Consider the following 19,787-nt stretch of genomic DNA (forward strand, 5'->3'; position numbering starts at 1 on the left):
CGGAAGATCCGGGTCGGGGTTGCCCTCACACCTGCGGTGACACGAACATGGCCGCAATATCGATATTTATATCAACGTCCAGGATGTCTTGTCTGCAAGTCACTAGATCACGAGGCAGATGTTTCACTACTTGTTGTGGGTTTGCCCGGCACTGAAGCCGACGAGAATTCGGCACCTGACGGCAGCGGGCCTTTCGCCGAACAACCCATCTTCATACATTGCATGGACTCAAGGGCCTTATCATCGCTCTCTCTTGAACTTTATTAGAACAGCTAACCTTTTTCCTTTGATTTAATACCCCCTTTATTCTTTACTTATTCCATTATGCCCCGAGGCAGAAAAAAAAAAAGAAAAACGTTATTAAAAAAAAAAAAAAACAGTTGCGCCGTAAGGGACGCTCTGTAGCAGACAAACAGTTAGCCCCTCGTCAGTTAGGCTGGAGGTGGTTGTGGCAATTCAGGTCGTCGTCGAAAAGACCAACTTTTTGTCCGAAAGGACGAAAAATCGCTTAGATTGTTGATGCCTCGACGGTCGAACTATATTATGTACTATGCTCAGGAATATCTAGAAATCGAGTTCTTTTCCAGGGACATCATTAAATACCCAGGCTTAAGGATCATCCTTTAAATGTCGATTGCCTTGCGTCAGATATTTACAAGCACTGTCGCGTACACTCTACATTTTAAAGCGGAAGCACACATAATATTATGAGAGCCGAGCAACGATCTTGCTTGTGTCCGATTCCTGATTAGCCGCCAAATCATGACGTCATAGTCCATTGTCTTAGCACAGGTGATTCAAACGGAGTTTCCACATGGTATCATCGGTCTAATCAGGTTAAACCCCGGATCCGATAGCACTGCTTCACAAACTCAAACCCAACTACGATGTAATTGTGTCTCGCATATGCCGAGCTCACACGAAAAAAAAAAAAAAAAAGACACCGCAGGAGCGGATTCAAACTCAGGAATTTCTCGTGGGAAGCGAATTTGGAACGTCGCAGATATCGCCGTAGCCGAACGTCACGCGCGCGTGCCGACGGCAACATACTCTCGCATTGTGCATTGCAACTAGTCGTCGACATCAACTTCCATCTGTGCGGACGGGCTGTCGCAGTCGTAGTTGGTTCACGCACGTTAAAAGCGTGCCACTTTTTAGAGCGTCTTCAGACGAGGGGCGTTTACGTCGCCAGCCATATCTCAAGGGCAACTGAAGAGGCACACCCAGAAATTTTAGACATTTTCTGGGAAAGGTTTTGACCTCTTTTCGTTTTTTTGCGCCTATTGTTTAAAATACAACAAACAATAAACATATCCGCATATCTTCTCTTGAAGGGCTTTTATGGTTTTCTATTAATTTTCAAAAACACGACCCATTAGTTTCCTATGGTACTTCACTTCGACATCATTATTTGTCGTGAGCGCAGTACAATCTTCAGAGTAAAATTTTTCTACGCATCTTAAACCAAGGCCATTTCTAAACATATGCTCATCAAAGTACCTTACCATTTTCTCCGCTAATAATTACTGAAAAATGCAGCACATTGGTTTCCTACGGCAGTCTTAATTGCTCGCTGCGACCGCAGGGATAACCTTTAAAGCAAATCCTTACCACGCATCAGAAGCTTATACAATTCTTGTCAATCTGTGCAAAACAGTATCTTGTAATATCCCAGATTTGCCTCACAGTTAGAATGATGCGCCAGAGTCCTGGGTCCGAATTTCGAATTCGCGTCGTTGTCGAAAGTGCCGCCATCTCCTTAACCTCGAGCCATCTGATTGGTGGAAACATCGGAACCGGATGTCAGTTTGGTTGCAATCACTTCCGCGTCCAGCAATGTTATCGACAGTGTCGCTATCTCCCTGACCTCGAGTCATTTGACTGACGCAAAACATCGAAACCGGATGTCAGTTTAAATGCTACCACTTGCGGTTCCAGCATCGTTATCGAAAGCGTCGCTGTCTCTCTGACCTCGAGTCATCTGATTGGCGCAACACCGAAATCGGATGTCACCTTGGTTGCTACCACTTGCGGTTCCAGCATCGTTATCCACAGTGTCGCTATCTCCATGATCTCGAGTCATTTGATTGGCGCAAAATTCCGAATCCGGATGTCAGTTTATGCTACCACTTGCGGTTCCAGCATCGTTATCCACAGTGTCGCTATCTCCCTGATCTCGAGTCATTTGATTGGCGCAAAATTCCGAAACCGGATGTCAGTTTATGCTACCACTTGCGGTTCCAGCATCGTTATCCACAGTGTCGCTATCTCCCTGATCTCGAGTCATTTGGTTGGCGCAAAATTTCAAAACCGGATGTCAGTTTATGCTACCACTTGCGGTTCCAGCATAATTATCCACAGTGTCGCTACCTCCCTGACCTCGAGTCACCTGATTGACTCAAAACACCGAAACCGGATGTCAGTTTAAATGCTACCACTTGCGGCTACAGCATCGTTATCCAGTGTCGCTATCTCCCTGATCTCGAGTCATTTGATTCGCGCAAGATTCCGAAACCGGATGTCAGTTTATGCTACCACTTCTGGTTCCAGCATCGTTATCGACAGCGTCGCTATCTCCCTAATATCGAGTCATCTGATTGGCGCAAAACACTGAAATCGGATGTCAGTTTGGTTGCTACCACTTGCGGTTCCAGCATCGTCATCGACAGTGTCGCTATCTCCCTGATTTTGAGTCATTTGATTGGCGCAAAATTCCGAATCCGGATGTCAGTTTATGCTACCACTTGTGGTTCCAGCATCGTTATCCGCAGTGCCGCTATCTTCCTGATCTCGAGTCATTTGATTGGCGCAAAATTCCGAAACCGGTTGTCAGTTTATGCTACCACTTGCGGTTCCAGCATCGTTATCCAGTGTCGCTATCTCCCTGATCTCGAGTCATTTGATTGGCGCAAAATTCCGAAACCGAATGTCAGTTTATGCTACCACTTCTGGTTCCAGCATCGTTATCGACAGCGTCACTATCTACCTAATCTCGAGTCATCTGATTGGCGTAAAATTACGAAACAGGATGTCAGTTTATGCTACCACTTGCGGTTCTAGCATCGTTATCCAGTGTCGCTATCTCCCTGACCTCGAGTCATCTGATTGGTGCAACACCGAAATCGGATGTCACCTTGGTTGCTACCACTTGCGGTTCCAGCATCATTATCCACAGTGTCGCTGTCTCTCTGATCTTGAGTCATTTTATTGGCGCAAAATTCAGAAACCGAATGTCAGTTTATGCTACCATTTGCGGTTACAGCATCCTTATCCACAGTGTCGCTATCTCCCTGGTTTAGAGTCATTTGATTGGCACAAAATTGCGAAACCGGATGTCAGTTTATGCCACCACTTGCGGTTCCAGCATCGTTATCTACAGCGTCGCTATCTCCCTGACCTCGAGTCATCTGATTGGCGCACCAACACCGGACGTCAGTTTAGATGCTACCACTTCTGGTTCCAGCATCGTTATCGACAGCGTCGCTATCTCCCTAATCTCGAGTCATCTGATTGGCGCAAAACACCAAGTCGGATGTCAGTTTGGTTGCTACCACTTGCGGTTCCAGCATCGTCATCGGCAGCGTCGCTATTTCCCTGATCTCGAGTCATTTGATTGACGCAAAATTCCGAATCCGGATGTCAGTTTATGCTACCGCTTGCGGTTCTAGCATCGTTATCCACAGTGTCGCTATCTCCCTGACCTCGAGTCATTTGATTGGCGCAAAATTCCGAATCCGGATGTCAGTTTAGATGCTACCACTTCTGTTTCCAGCATCGTTATCGACAGTGTCGCTATCTTCCTGAATTCGAGTCATCTGATTGGCGCAAAACACCGAAATCGGATGTCAGTTTGGTTGCTACCACTTGCGGTTCCAGAATCATTATCCACAGTGTCGCTACCTCCCTGATCTCGTGTCATCTGATTGGTAGAAACACTGGAACCGGATGGCAGCTCGATTGTCAGCACTTCCAGTTCCGGCGTTTCCACCAATCAGATGACTGGAGGTAGGAGAGTTAACGATGCACTTTCGATAACGACGCAAACTCGAATACGGACCTTCTAACTTTTTCGAAATTCGACGAAAATTAAACGAGTCGAGTGCGAGAAATCTGAAGGTAAATTATAGTGACTCGTTTAGCACAAGTTTGCGTTTAAAATAGTGACGTAATCTTTGACGAAAACTGTTTCGGCATTAGGCTTCTTTGCAGCTCACAGTGAAGAGTAGGGAGCCCGATCATCTATAGAGGTGGTGCTTTTGCAACGCAGAAACGTTTGCCTCGAAGAAAACCATCTCAATCGAAGGTAAAGGTAGCGACGGTGCACAGAGGTGTGTCGGCGAAAGCTGTTGGAATCTGATATGCCCCAAACAACGAAGTCATCAGACAATTTCCTTTCACTGCTGCACTGTTAGGAGGAAAAGCCGGAATATAGTCACGAATCTCAATAGTCGACTACGTTATCTCTTTTAAGGGTTGCGCAGACCCGCTTAGCAAGCCTAACAGTTTCGCAAATTCTGATGCCTGAAATATATAGCCGAATTCTCAAAAAATGTTCTTAGCTACCGTTGCCTCAAGGGCTGACGTACAAGGTCGTCAAGTCTTGAAGCGAACAAGCAAAGAGGTGGTCGCTCTCGTCGAAACGTCGTTGCATCCAATACGGCCACGTATAGAAGCTAAGTGGACACGGCATACATAGGGAGTTCAAGGCGCTGCGTCACATGGCGTACCACTCAGCTTCTTTTTATAGCCGTGTCAAATGTAAAGACGCTTCGGAGAGAGCGGCCACGCGCTCGCGCGTTCCCTTTAAGAGTGAACGACACTGTAGTACTGTACACCGTCCCTATTTCCTCATTTCCTCGGAATAAAGGCCCACTGAAATACCTGTGATCACATTTTAGACCACGCCCTTCCCTCCCGTTCAGTAGCGCCTACTCTCCGCCTATTAAACTGGAGCAGGGCCGGGAGGTCCGTCCAGAGCAAAATGTCGATCGGCTGACTTTTCACGTGCTTTCTTCGCGCCGCGCTCGCAGTGTCGGGGGCTTTATTGTGCAGATTGCGAGCGTGTCGCCTATGGTATATGCGTACCTTTCCGTTGTGCGTGTACTCGAATCCGTCCGGCTTACACTCGTGCGATCGGATGATCCAGTCGAGCTTGTGCTTCCGCAGGAACGCCTGCGTCACGTCCGGCCCAAAGAAGCTGCCGCCGCCACGCATCTCGTTGGGGCGGCAGCCGGGCTGCGGGCGCGGGTCGCTCCACAACAGGTCTACCAGCTGCGAACAAAGGGATTCGCGCTGAAGCCGCGGAACAATTCATTGGACAAACACGAACGATCACTGTGTTTTGGGCCCCGCGACGGTTGGTTATTTGGCCGCGTTTTATATTTCGCTATCGCCGCCAGAAAGATAACTTTCTTTCTCGCCATCTACTAGAATCCCTGGTTTTTTTTTTTTTTTTTTTTTTGAAAATGCTTAACGTCGTTAGTCTGCATGGAGCCGCTGCGGCATCACTTTGCGCATAAATGGAAGAAGGAACGGATATATGTGCAGGCTCTGAAATGCACTCTTTTTTTCCAAGACGTATTAGCAACTGGGGTTTGAATGCTTCTGTCGCGCACTCGCCTACTGTGTTCATAAGCTTCCAATCCCATCGACCTCCAACACTGACATCATATGAGCTACGTTAATAATAAAATTAGCCACGCAGGATGGACGAGGTACCTCGGGAAATTGCATCGCACAACCATTTTACATTTTATTAAGATTTATACATGCTCAGGATTTTAACTCGATTGTTTTTTGTTTCAGAACCAGTAGTTAATCTGCTATGTGTACAAATGCTAAATTTTATTGATTCAATTTGCTAGTTTCTTCTGTTCAGATTATGACGACAATCTGTAATGAAATATCGGTATTGAAGTATGTACAGCCTACAGTTCATATCCTCCAGATCAGTGATTCTAACCGATAAGTTCTGTATCCCTGGTCGGGGCTGACATCAGAGAGGTAAGTTTCGTAAATTGTGTTTACTGATCGACACAAAATTCGTCCTAAATGATGTGACATGCAGTCGCAAATACATTTACTTACACCCATGACAAAATAAGTTTTCGAATGAAAATATTCCAAATTTACCGGCGGCTGTTTGGACGTCCATGCAATTTCTACAGTTCTAAAACGGACGCAACATGACAACCGTATAGTGGGCGAAAACGCTGCGCTCTTAGCGTTCATAGCGGTGAAATCACTTAGCTTGCAATGCCGTATCCAGTGACGTGGCTCATCACTTACCTGTCTCCATTCGTTGGCGTTGTAACTACCGTGGTGAAGCGGTGGTTGCAGCACCGTCACGAACTGCGATGGAAAAGAAGCACAATGCACCACAACCATCACAGCTGCCACCTCTGAGTAATCCGCTGACAGTAGCTGCTGCGAACGTTTTCCGACCATCCGATTTTAGCAAGCAAGCAAGCCTGTGAACGTCCCTCATCAAGTTAACCGCTGGTATCCTCGACGCTCATGATGTAGTAGAATTCGCGGACTTGGAAGTACGAAGTATTAGGACTTGTGACAGCATATAAGAAAAAAAGTTACCCTTGGGAAGTTATTTATTCCCGTCAAGTAACATAATAGCCTGACCTCTCAGCCATAAACTAAGCCTGTCATTGAAAGATGACTTCCCTCTCGTCCAAGCAGTACAGCGCATAAAGCTGAAATAAATAAATAAATAAATAAATAAATAAATAAATAAATAAATAAATAAATAAATAAATAAATAAATAAATAAATAAATAAATAAATAAATAAATAAATAAACAAATAAATAAATAAATAAATAAATAAATAAATAAATAAATAAATAAATAGAAAACTAACCTGGTGCCGGTTGATGGCGGAGACGATCTTGAGGTCGGTGATGGAGGAGACCCCTCCATGGACGACGAATACCCGGTTGTCGATGAGCGTTGCCACGGGAAGCCAGCTGTACAGGTCCTCTGTCAGCTGCACGATCTTGGACGCCTGCCGCTGCACCACAGCACCAGGGACGCAAGCGGAGAGGGATAGCGTAAGCGCGCGAGACAAATACCCCGTATTGAAGCCATCAAAACAAAAAATGCCTTTCCCAATAAAAAGTCATAGGCAGGCAGGCACAGCATATCCGAATGAACATGAATAGAGTCGCGAAGTTAGATGCCGATGTTATGATAAACCAAATTGGCGGAACACTTAGCCTCCGCCTTTAAGGGTATGGCGCGGCAACTCGAGAATGTACGATGGCATTAAAGCTGCCATTGCACATGGTACATGGTATAATTTACGGTGACGCTGGCGTTATTTCTAGCGGACTAAAGCGCCAGCCATTAATACGCTCATGCACTACAGCCTTGTGGTACGCGAACACGATGCTGTCTCTAAATTTCTGCACAGTCGGCCTCTTTGCAAAACTCACAGCTGCATACATGATTGCTATTTAGCGCAGCACAAAGTGCGCTTGAGGGTCCATTGCTTAGTCAACAGTACTGCGAAAAAAAAAAACGCAAAATGAAGGGAATAAAGTTACTTACTGTGTACTTGAACATTATTTCCTTGAGAAATCCATACCTTTGGGAGAAACAAAAGAGAACGCCAAACAGCGAGTGAGGGCGTGGTATGTGAAGAAGACCTTACAAACGTGTCCCCGGAAACTCGGAAATTACGGATTTAGAGTTGAGGTTAACGTATGGTGTAGTCTAGTGCTTAGTTATTATGGCTTACTCCTGCGTATAGTGTTGAGAACATTACGGATGCCCGAGCTGAGGTATGAACTGGTGACTTTATTTCCTGGTAAAAAATTGTAAAAATAATGTCACTGTTTGCTCAATTGCAGCTATAAGACGTAACTAGGAGACAATGTTGCAAATGCAGATAAGATGCAAATGTGCAAAAACTAATGAGGTTGTGCATTGCGTTGGGGGACGGCCATGCATTTAAGGATGACGAGAAGGGGGTGCGTTCTCGTAGTATGGTCAGTTGGCGGTGAGTTTTCTAAATCACTTATGATGCTCGAATGCGTAATCATCTGTCATTGGCCTTATCGCCAAGAGAAATGAACCTGATACTATATACGGCCCAAATTGCTCAGAGTTAATGCCATCAAGAGTCGGTTCACATGCCTTCAGGCAATCCACGTTAGCGGTGCAATTTCTTTTGACCTGAGGCTATGGCTGTGTTACATTATCACCAGCTGCCATGGAAGATCGCCGTTAAGAGCATACGACGGTGGCACATAATAGACTTCTTACGAGTTCAAGGTCTACATTTGAAAAACTAACCCTACGAAAATGGGCATCCTTACTTATCAGCGCTTTCCTTCTAGACTACCACGGTGGCAGATAAAATGTTTCAGTCATCGCTCGGAATCAAAGCGCTGGCCAGCTGTCGGAACCTGCTAGACGGGACCTCAGTTGTGACATTAAGAACAACGGCGCCGGCAGTTTGGAATCTGACTCACGTAAGAAAACGTTCAGGAACCTCACTCCTGGCCCCTCATTCTCCGCTAAAAAAGTGCGAAATAAAGGAAATTTTTAGCAGCACGAAAGAATCAAGCGCTTAATTACTAATAGCCCTTCCCGACCGACTTCAACCCGAGCACCCAGCTTGCCTCGTGAGAAAAGGCCAAGGCGGTGAAGGGGGCCAAAGGGATCCTAGACTACAGAAAACCGAACGCCGAAGTTTCAAATCAACAAGAATCCGGCAACAGACGATGGCTGTCCTACCACCAAATAATCCTGCATCGCATATCCCTAGCGAAAAATCCCTATGAGTCACAATAATCTCATCTAAATTTCCCAGACTAAACTCATACTAAACTCGTATAAGCCTCATATAATCTCATACAGATATCATACAACGTATGAGAACTATATGAGATTGTATGAGATTTGTATGAGTTTAGTATGAGAAATCTATATGAGGTTATTGTGACTCATACGATTTTTTTCGCTAGGGATCGCCTCGATGCAGGGATCACATCATCGCTCACTCCTGGATTTCATAAAATCAGCCAACCTTTTCCCATTCATTTAATCATTTCTTTATTCTTCATCTCATATCCAACTGATGCCCTGAGGCAATAAATATCGTTACAAAAAAAATTCCAAAATCTGTCTGTCCCCCAGCCCCTATGCCCAAAACTCTTCCTTACTGAAATAAATGGTTTTACTACTATTACTACAACTTGCCAGAGGCCAACAAGAACGCCATTCACGTATAGGCTTTTCCCCGTTTCGTTTTCCAGGGTGGGTTATACGGGGATAAACACCATCGTGCGCATCCGTATGTATGAGAGCCTGCGAGCGTGCGCATGCTTGTACCGTCTGTCGATGCATGCCTGAGGGCAAGAGGGGAAAAAACTACACAGAACGCCATGTATTCTCGAAGGGGACGTTCAAGACTTCTCCAACCGTATTTCCGACTCGGCAGGATGTGATTTTGCTTAGCCTATCCCTAAATCGTTCCCACGTGATACGAAAGACATGCTGTTCAGACGGCGAAGAGGCATCCGCTCAGCCGCGCACGCCCGCGGCATTTCCCCTAAACGCGCGTCAAAGTTTTGACGTTTCTCTCCTCGGGACCGGTTTCTTTCGTTTCCCTTAGAAATTGGACGACGCGCTTTTCCGAGAGTGAACGCCTCCGAGCGCAGCCCAACAAAATGACACGCACGGAGAGGGCGACAAACCGAATTCGCTCGTGGGGATATCGAAATACAGGCCTCTTTCTTACGTCGCTTTCTTCAAAGATGTCGTGCGCCCTTACGTCTTAGAACTCTACGTTTCAAGAGTTTTCGGCTTTCACTGCTTTACGTGGTTTACTTCTGTCGCTTCTCCCGCGGGCCTAACTACAAGGACGAGGCTGTCATGCGCCACGATTCGTAAGTCGAAAATCATTACAACGTGCGGGGGCCCGTACCTCTGTCCATCCCCCCCGGTCGAAGAAAAACAAAATAAAACAGAGAATGTGCGCAAATGTGCGTGCGTGCGCGCGCTCACGTGTGTGTGTGTGTGTGTGTGTGTGTGTGTGTGTGTGTGTGTGTGTGTGTGTGTGTGTGTGTGTGTGTGTGTGTGTGTGTGTGTGTGTGTGTGTGTGTGTGTGTGTGTGTGTGTGTGTGTGTGTGTGTGTGTGTGTGTGTGTGTGTGTGTGTGTGTGTGTGTGTGTGTGTGTGTGTGTGTGTGTGTGTGTGTGTGTGTGTGTGTGTGTGTGTGTGTGTGTGTGTGTGTGTGTGTGTGTGTGTGTGTGTGTGTGTGTGTGTGTGTGTGTGTGTGTGTGTGTGTGTGTGTGTGTGTGTGTGTGTGTGTGTGTGTGTGTGTGTGTGTGTGTGTGTGTGTGTGTGTGTGTGCGCGCGTTCGCGCTCGCGTGAAGAGAAAATTGGAGTTGAAGGGGGAAATGTTTTGAAGCGCAATGCACGTTCGAACACAGCTATCACACCCCGATGCCCCACGCGTGGCGCTTTGATGTCGGCGCGCGGATGGATTCAGGGCATGCAGCACTTACGGGTCCGGTCGAAGATGCCACACCAGAGACATTTGTCTCGACCAATGCGAGGACATGACACTATTTCTCTTTTTGTTCAGGATGTGGTTTATTTTCCTCTGACGTCAGGCCATCGATAAAGTGTCGAGCGCCGCGAGCAATTCATATCGGTGTTTGAGAACGGCAAAGCCTCAAACCGCGCAGCCAAAGGTATATTTGCGTGACTGTTTCACGGTTTGTATTTGGCGCGCTGCGTTCTTGTTTTGAGTGCGCACGTGGCGAATGCACGTCGTTATTTTTGCCTTTTCAGGCGATGACAGAAATGACTGCTGCGTCTATATTTTTTTCGGCAATGCAGTCATTCGACATGCTATACAGTCTATGAGCGACACTATGACAATTTCACTGCCTGTTAAAGATGAAATTTATCCCGCTGACCTTATTGGACGTGTACAACCAGCATTTTTTGCATCGTCTCTGATCAGTTTTAGTAGCGTCTCCATTAAGGGCCCTTGTTGCGCTTGTTTTTTGGTACTGTCCAATCAGAATTCTTTTGCGATTAATTTCTGATGTCCTTTGGTTTATTTGCATTTTGATACCGATTTGCGCCACTCTCTGTCGTTTTTTTTTTTTTTTTTTTTTTTTCAGACGACCTGTTTACATACCGGTGCCGAGATAACTTCCCTAATTCTTTTCCACATTCGAGAGCTGTCGCTGTTGTTATTGCACAGCTGCTGTGTAGGAGGACGGAACAGACCTGAGGTTGACGTTGAAGTCCTCGTGGTTTCCCCTGTTGAGGAAGACGGCGTCCCTCCAGACCAGCATGCAGACCAACAGCAGCATGAGAACTTCCACCGAGTGCATGCCGCGGTCCACGAAGTCCCCGTTGAACACGTACGGGTTGTCCCTCGAGGGCAGCCCATTCTGCGCCATGTCATGCAATGACACACGCTTTGAATAATTAGTGCAAATGGGCCAAGAGTGTACGAAAATACGTTTAGGGACAGAGCTCGCACGCAGACACATTTGCGCTGCGGTAGACCGAACCTATTGGATATGTTATTGCGTGACCTCTGTCAGTGGCTATAGGGTTGTACTCTGTGGCACTCGTGGACAAATGTGGATGAAAGGAAGCCGGAATGTTGTAGAACCTTACCGGCCAGAAGTGCATCCAGAATGATTTGACTGACATACATTGACAGAATACATTGGCACGGCCAATGTATTCTTATAACAGGGATGAGATTATTATACAGAGAAATATTTATTTTGCACGCAGTCTTCTTTATATATAAAAAATAGTTCAAAACGATAAGTAAATTTTACTCCGTCGCAAATTATATAGGTCCAACGTATCGACCAATACAAATTTCTCATAGATCTGTAATTCAAGTTCAGAACTAAGCTGTTTAACTCGCTGTTCTTTCCGGAGGTTGTCTGAATGAAATATCTAATCAGTGGCGGTCTTGGTCGCTGCGCATTTCAATGTTTTGCCTCCTTGTGCCTTCGGTGTGCTTTGTCGAGCTGTTTTGTTTTCTATTTTTTTTTATTTCTTGCTTCCCTCTCATTATCTTCCTTACGCACTGTAATAGAGTAGACCATTCAGCGAGTGGTTTGTAACTGATTATGCAAACAGCGCAAAAACAAACAAACAAAAAAGCACAGTTAAGGAACTAAGGACTAGCGCTGACTCGCAACTAAGAATGTTACTGCAAATGTTTCGTTTCTAGCTTCGGAATAAGACAAACGTACGAATCCATAACGGAAGGGAGAGCGTAAGATCTTGCTTCTTCGCGAGATTGCGTCGCGCTGACTAATTGCTGCTACGTGAAGCACATGCTTCACTGTCATGCTTTCCTTTTTCCGCACACCGCTACTGGAGCATTCACAAAGGTCGGCGTTATTTTAGGCTAAACTATTACATTTCTTAAAACAGCCATGTTACTCCTACTCAGGGTCTGATGAAAACAGTCTCATGATAAGAGAAAGGTTGGTGGTTCAAAGGCTGCCGGTTTAAGCAGTCATGAATCAAAGGCCACTAAATGAAAAATTGCCGCGTGTTTCGAAGCAATACTTTCACCTCGAATGACGGCAGGTAACCTAAAAAAAAAAAAAAAAAAAATCCGCATTCACGGGTGAGTGATAGCTCATCTATAAAGGATCATGATCCGCTTTGCAACGGAAGGCCCGGCTATTATTCCTAAGGCATCTAGCACACCATCACAAAGCTCTCTCCTCAGCGCACACGTGCGAAAATAGCAAAAAAAAAAAAATGCAAAGTGATCTAATCCCGCTTTGTCCTCATCATATTTCCCCATCCGTCCCGTTCCCTTCGAAGAAGTTGACGTGTAATACGCATCTCGAACTTGCTACCGGTTTCGGCCTTTTTTTTTGTGTGTGTGTGTGTGTTAAGCAGGTACTGATTCAAACGATGTTTGTCTACCGTTGGAAAAGAAGTATTTTGGTGAAAGAAGACCGATATAAGAAAGAAAAAGCATTATAATCGCTTCGTTTCATTCGGCAGGATGATTAGGCGCCCAGTCCATGCCATGTACCGCGCGTCGTTGATTGAAAGTTCCTTCACTGCATCGGGCTCTGCTACGGGAACCCTTTCAAGTGACGAGAAATGATGATGGTCGGTTCTCAAAGACCGTCGACAAACATTGGTAGCAGATAGAAAGAAAGAACGCACCGCACGGAACTGTCGCGGCGACATCAGAGGAATGCGGGCCGGGGATCGAGGCAAGTGCGGATCATTGCCGTTTCATAACGAAATAGGAGCCAGTCGGGCGCAAAGAAACCGCGGAAGCGTCCTCGGTCTCGTCTATTGCCGTACGCGTGTCCTGCGGACCACCCGTCCGTTCCCTTCATCGCTCCTCGTCGGGGCTTGAAGCCGCGAAACACCTCAAGCAACAAAATGCCACGCACCAAAGCAAAGGCCAAACGTACTGCCCGTTTTTTTTTCTTTTTTTTTTTCTTTTTTTTTTTGCGGCTGCCTCCAGGGGAACCGAGCAATGAGTACAGGGCAGACGGAGCGAACGCGGGCAGGAAGAGCCCGCCGAACGAGGCTTTGGGTATGGTGCTCCAAATTAGGCTCCCAGGACGTCCTCTGGACGTCCTCTGTAATCTATTTCTTTCCCCGTTTCTGTTGTTTTTTCTTTTTTTTTTTTTCAGCGGGCCTTCTGTTCTGGGCAGATGATGCGGAACCGGCCAAATAGAACTCGGCTGCACTGAAACGAAGACCCGACGTTCTAAAGGAGCACAGAGGCATACGTGCGGTACGAAGGCTGGAATCCAACGGTGCGGTAGGGCAACGCTTTCAGTCTATGGCTGCAGGCGTTCACTCTGTCCCATTAGGTCGATGGAGAGCCCGAGCAAAACTAAAGCTGATGTCATGCCCTAACGGGGACGGTTAATTCAAGTCAGTAGCAACACCATCAAAGCATTTGCTTGAGAGGTAGCTGCCACAATACCGCAAAAGCGCTCTGAAAAAAATAAAATAAAAAAAGAGCGCGTGAACTACTGCGAATCATCGCAACCAGTGCGGCCTGCTAATCCATTATTGTCGCCGAAAACGGCCGATATCTGGGCTGGCGTGTTATTGAGGAACGTCTGAGGAAATTGGACAGTAACAAGTGGGTAGCTATAGTTACCGACATTCTAGTGGAAATTAAGAAGAAGAAATGGACATGGGCAGGACATGTAGTGCGAAGAGAGGATAACCGATGGTCGCTTAGGGTAACAAACTGGATTCCAAGGGAAGGAAAGCGTAGCAGAGGGCGGCAGAAAGTTAGGTGGGCGGATGAGATTAAAAAGTTCGCAGGGGTCAAGTGGATGCAGCTAGCACAGAACCGGGTTAAGTGGAGAAATATGGGAGAGGCCTTCGCCCTGCAGTGGGTATAGTCAGGCTGCTGCTGCTGCTGCTGCTGATGATGATGATGATGAAGTGGATAGCTAAAGTATTTAAATACCTATGCCGAAAAAGCGTTGACTTACAATGGAGGAAAAAAACTGGGAATCTAACCAGGAAGTACCAAGGACAAAAGGCAGAGCAATAAAAGAGCTTTAAACCACAGGTAAAGAACACAGAGTAAAAATTGGATAAATTCAATGGAAAAGAAGCAGAGTGTAGAACCACACTGAAATTGGAAGAACCAGATCAGGAAATATAACTCAAGGGGTGGTGCCCTACTCAAAGGAGATAGGCAAAGGTCCCATATAAGATACAATTGCAAAAAAAAAAAAAAAAAAAGAAGCCAAGAATACGACACATTCGTATCGTGTGATAAATCCGTAGAAACAAGTGAACATCTTATATTCGAATATGATGCTATTCATCAGGATGTCAATGCAGGCACAGTCATTCCCCCTGAGGGCTTAGGGTTCAGAGATAACAGCGATCGGGCGAATGAATCTGCGGTGGAAGCTAGCAAAAAGAGATTGGGAGATTGTCGGCGCAAAAACAGAAAGCTAGCATAAGGATAGAAATGCAGGAATGAGTAAAAAAAGGTATGAAATACTTCACGAATTTATAGCAATATTAAAAAGATATAATAGTAAAAAGCAAATCCTGGTGGCAAATGTAGGCGCCATTCTGTTGTAAGGGCCACAACAACGCCCACTTTCCCTGTCCTGGACAAATCCGCGTCATAGCACAGCCCGGACGTGTCTGAAGAGGTAGTGCCTGCTTTCTTGGGTTAGTATGGAGGCTGACCAGGGCTCGTTCATATTGTCTAACGCCAAGTATGACTCTGATATGGACGAAGAGAACAGCAACTCGCAAAAAGACGGCGAAAGTGGGAGTCATGAGACTGTGCGGTCGTGACTGAGCAGACCAAAGCAATGCAAATCAAAGGAAAGCGGAGCTACTAAACGATATTCCGCACTTTTAGATATGTTAAACCTACCGAATTTTTTTTTGTTTTTCATTAGGCGCACACTTGAACTTCAGAGAACTTCAACACAGCTCGACGCAATTGTTCTCGCTCCTTGGAGGCTTCGTCGGATCGCTTCGAGATAAAAAAAAAAAAGCGTGTGGCAACCTATGCAGTGGCAAGAAGCCATACTCAGGCATTAACGTCGAACCGACCAATCGATTGGCGGTGAATTTTTATTTTCCAGCTGCGTGTAAAGAACTCTCTTACGCACCTGCCACCTGTCCGCGGTGAACGGGCGCAAATAGAAGTCCTATCAGAACAAGGGAAGCCGACAGTACAATCGATCGCGGGAAAGCCGCACGACGTGTCAGGCTTTGTAAAACAAAACATTCGCACGGTAGCAGAACAATTCAGAGCGCTGGCGTCGTATAGACAAGACTCAAATCCGGCTCATCCCTTCCTCTTCCTTTATCCCGCGCAGGGACTCGGCAACTGGTTTACAGCAATATGGAGGATTTGTGGGCTCTTACGCGGCGCCGTCACCGACCCACTATAGTAGCGGAAGTCTTCATATGGTTCACGAAGAAAACATTCGCTCTGACTGATGTCAAGTTCAGATATTGGTCGCTTGTCATCCCAGCTGTAGGAACTGATTAGTACTGCTTAAAGGGCAACTCCGGTGGTGTTTTCATCATTTTGTGTCTTTGGTTGAATTACATTCCTCGGCATGTCCGGACTCCAACACAAAAAATCCGTTTTTTGAAATTCCGATTAGAATTATCTTTAAAAAAGAAAAACAGCGAATCGAAACCGAAACTGCTTTTACGGCCAGAAACGACGTCTCTGTAGAGGAAATGGTGACGTCACACTCAGTACTAGAAAAACACTCGTACGTGCGTTGGATGGTGAAAATGAAGTATGAAAATCATGACGCACTGCATAAAACGTCTGAGATAGTTCAATATAAGCCTCACAATTTCATAATCACGCGGTAAGTGGGCAGTAACGCCGGTATACTGCTCGTGACGTCAGAAACTCAATGTTGCACGCAGAAATAATCTCAACTTAAGCCATGAAAACGGCATATTTTAAAGCCGTGTTGCGCGTGAACGGATTATCGTACGGCGCCCAAATTTTGTAGAATGCGTCAGGACGGAGAGGAGAACCTATGGTAAAATTCTTACTAGAATATTTGAATGTCAAAAAACCTCCGGAGTTGCCCTTTAAGGCATATGGAAACGTTACTTGCGGTGAGTCGCCGATAGCCGAACGAACAACCTAGTGGCGGTCACGCTCTTGCTGACCCCCGGAAAAAGGTATATGATACACAAGTCATGATTAGGGAACTGTCGGTAACCAGGTAACACTTTTCTGTCGTATAGAAATTACGTCACGACTGCGTAATCACGTGGCCACTTTCTGACCAATGAGCACAGAACGTTGCTAACTTCACCCGCTGGCCATTGCGATTACGGCGCCTATGACATGATCTAATCTGATCCTATTAGGTTTAACAGTGGTTCTTCTTGAGGTAATCAATGCAGCCATAGCTCGTTTTAGCTGCGTTTGAGAGGGATATATATAACGCAATTTCCGCATGCTCCCACAATAGGCGCAGTTTTAGAAAGGAAAAGCACAAGCATCACCACTAAAGCGGTTGCCCGCATGGGGCCAGAGCAGGGCCTGCGCAGGCCAGTGCCGCAAGGTCTCCCGGTGAAAACAGCGCGGAAACAATGCGTGTCGCAAGAAACAAGGGGGCGAACACATTGTTTCACCGCCGGCGACGCCGTTGGGTAGCTGCAAACCAAAACGCGGACGGGAATTGATTGCCGCCGGGGACCTCGTCGCCTGGTGCCTCCCGGCGCGGCAGCCTTTTTGTTGCCATGGCTTGAGGCCCGGTTTGTCGAACACTGTCTTGGGAGGAGAAATGCGCCGAAGGAGATTGCCGAGACCCTCTCACTGAAGGCCCAAATTTTGTCGTTACGTTGAGAATTATTCAAGCATCCGAGCCGCCTAAAGAATCCGCGACAATGCGAGCACTGAGGCCTCGATATCGCCTATTTAAATGAGAGCAGAACCAGAAGACTTAAGATGTGCACCGTGCGTCAACAATACGCTATTCTTGTCGCACTTGACGTAGTTTTGGTCCAAGGAAACAAACGTCTTTCGTTGTGGACAACACGGTGAAAACCTGATGCACTGAAATTATTTGGCAGTGCGTAACGGTCTGTTTGCTATACCGAAATATTTTGATGTCCTTTCCCTATTCCTCTCCTCGATTCAATCAACGAAGCTTGAGCCAATGCCTGTGACAGGCGAGTACCTATGGATATCAGCGAAACGCTTTTTTCTTGCATCCACGGGATAGCTGATGGGACTAAAAAGAAAATATGATTAACAATTATGGGGGCATTAAAGCTCCTCCTTTAAGGGTATGACGCGGTAGCTTCGGCTACCACTCCATATATATATACGATTTAACTAAGCCATATGAACGTGTCTGCGTGGCTTAGGGATAAAGTGAATGCAAGGGCTTTGGCAGGCTGATTATGATATCTACCTCCCATGTGAAAGGAGAGACCCGAGTTGGCAGCTCCTGCCAAACGTAATGTCAGCGCCAATCTATATACGTCCAGTTAGTTTCGCTCACAACACTGACGCCGCAAAAACAGACGCCGGATTTTCTATAGTGAACGGGGCTTTCTTGCTTCGCAATGTTCTGCTTGTGTTACCCTTGCAGTTGTCTTCTCCTACAACACAATGCGAACTCATACCAGTCGTTGCACGAGTATACGAAACGCTTTCGGTTCAGACAAGTCCGCCACCGGGCGTTAGTTATAATTTCAAGAAACTATATTCTGACTTCGCGCTACCTTCGCAACAGAAAAGCCGCTGTGCACTGACCAGAACTTCCATCTAACTGTTATACCGTAGCCAATAAGAGTATGAGGTGATCGGACGTGAGCGGACGTCAGCACCAATAAAGAGCAGTGTTTGTCTACTCCTTTGAATGCGTTTATATTGTCACTGCCATCTATATGCGATGTTAATATTGTATTATAAATTTGCAGGGGTAAGTTAGCTGCATTATGCATAGTACGGGAAAAAAAACTTAAGATAAATTACAGACCTCGTTCTGCACTCTGCTTAACCTGGTTCACGGTGACGATGATGATGACAACGACGAGGAACTTATAATCCGCAACTCATTCGCATTTCCGCCGCATTAAAACAGGTGTTACAAGCAATGGCCAAGAAGGTGAAGTCTCAGCCAAACTAATGTCCACAATGGCAGATATCACAGACTAGCGGCATAATTCTTGACCCCTTAATCCATTAATCCAGTTCTTGACTTAAAGTGCGTGTTTGACGCTCCTGCTTTCACAAAGGGCGCTGCTTTGCACTCTAGGCGCGCGTGTACTCTGCTTGCCTCTTAAATCTCATTTTGGGGGCGGTGGTTTGTGTTAAGAAGGGGCTTATTTATGGATCAACAGCTGGGAAATACGAAATCATTACGACGTGGAGGGAAATAGCGATGGTCGATTTTCTCAATGCCTTTGTTTTTCAAATGCATCGTGGCGAAATGCGTGCTTGGCGATAATCGCATTAACCTAACCGCAAGGTGTAGCACTGACCTTGTAGAAGACGGTGAGCAGGTCGTCGAGCTTTCCGTGCAGGTCTCCGACGACGGTGATCTGCTTGGCGAAGGCGGTAGAGGCGGCGCTCACGTTCGGCTTGGTCTGCAGGTAGCGACGGGCCTCGTGCAGCACGAGAAGTACGTAGCGGGCGTGCAGCGTCTGCGCACCGAGTATAAACCAAGACCGACTGAAATACAGACCTGCACAGATAGCACTGCTCCAGCGCGCACCTTCTAGTTCATAGCCTTCGCCGCTAGGGAACGAACACTGCGGGTAGCCTGGCGCTACTGTAAACCTGTTAATAAGAAGGGTTTATTAGTTCTATAATTTTTCTTCGTCGTTATAGCTTAAATATCTGTCCACGCTGTAATGCACAAGGACCTGTTCTGCGCATGTGCAGCGAGTAACTGCAGTGCCGTCGCACAAAGCAGAATCGCGGTATGTCTTCTGGCGAGAGAAAAACATTATAAAAATAAACATTCTCCGCTAATATACAAAAAGCAAAAGTTTCGAAGTATAACTCGGGCAAAGACCTTTTTTTTTAATTTGGGTAAAGTTTGTTTATATTAATTTGTAATTTGATGATGATCAAAATGACAAACGAACAGTTCAACCGAGCGCCCTCAACGGCGAGAAAGGTAACGAAAGTTGGCGCACGAGGTCCCATAGGACCCTGTTTTCTGTGCAGGTCTGTATTTCAGTCGGCCTTTGTATAAACATCCTTATGTGCGCACAGTTTGGTGCTTTGAGCACGATGCTGAAGGCG

General features: G+C 46.2%; 1 protein-coding gene across 1 annotated transcript in view; it reads right to left on the reverse strand.

The window, feature by feature from the left end:
- The window catches only part of rdgC (retinal degeneration C), a 241,121-nt gene that overhangs the window by 26,357 nt on the left and 194,977 nt on the right, over positions 1 to 19,787 (reverse strand). The window contains exons 5-10 of the mRNA XM_084602113.1: positions 19,019 to 19,180; positions 11,264 to 11,430; positions 7,563 to 7,599; positions 6,874 to 7,023; positions 6,289 to 6,351; positions 5,086 to 5,271 (exon numbers count right to left, since the gene is read on the reverse strand). Coding sequence (XP_084458239.1) covers positions 5,086 to 5,271; positions 6,289 to 6,351; positions 6,874 to 7,023; positions 7,563 to 7,599; positions 11,264 to 11,430; positions 19,019 to 19,180 — 765 coding nt within the window. The remainder of the gene's footprint in view (positions 1 to 5,085; positions 5,272 to 6,288; positions 6,352 to 6,873; positions 7,024 to 7,562; positions 7,600 to 11,263; positions 11,431 to 19,018; positions 19,181 to 19,787) is intronic.

The sequence above is a fragment of the Amblyomma maculatum genome, chromosome 4 (genome assembly GCF_055883805.1).
Source record: "Amblyomma maculatum isolate TAMU_Amacu chromosome 4, ASM5588380v1, whole genome shotgun sequence".
NCBI classification, from domain to species: domain Eukaryota; kingdom Metazoa; phylum Arthropoda; class Arachnida; order Ixodida; family Ixodidae; genus Amblyomma; species Amblyomma maculatum.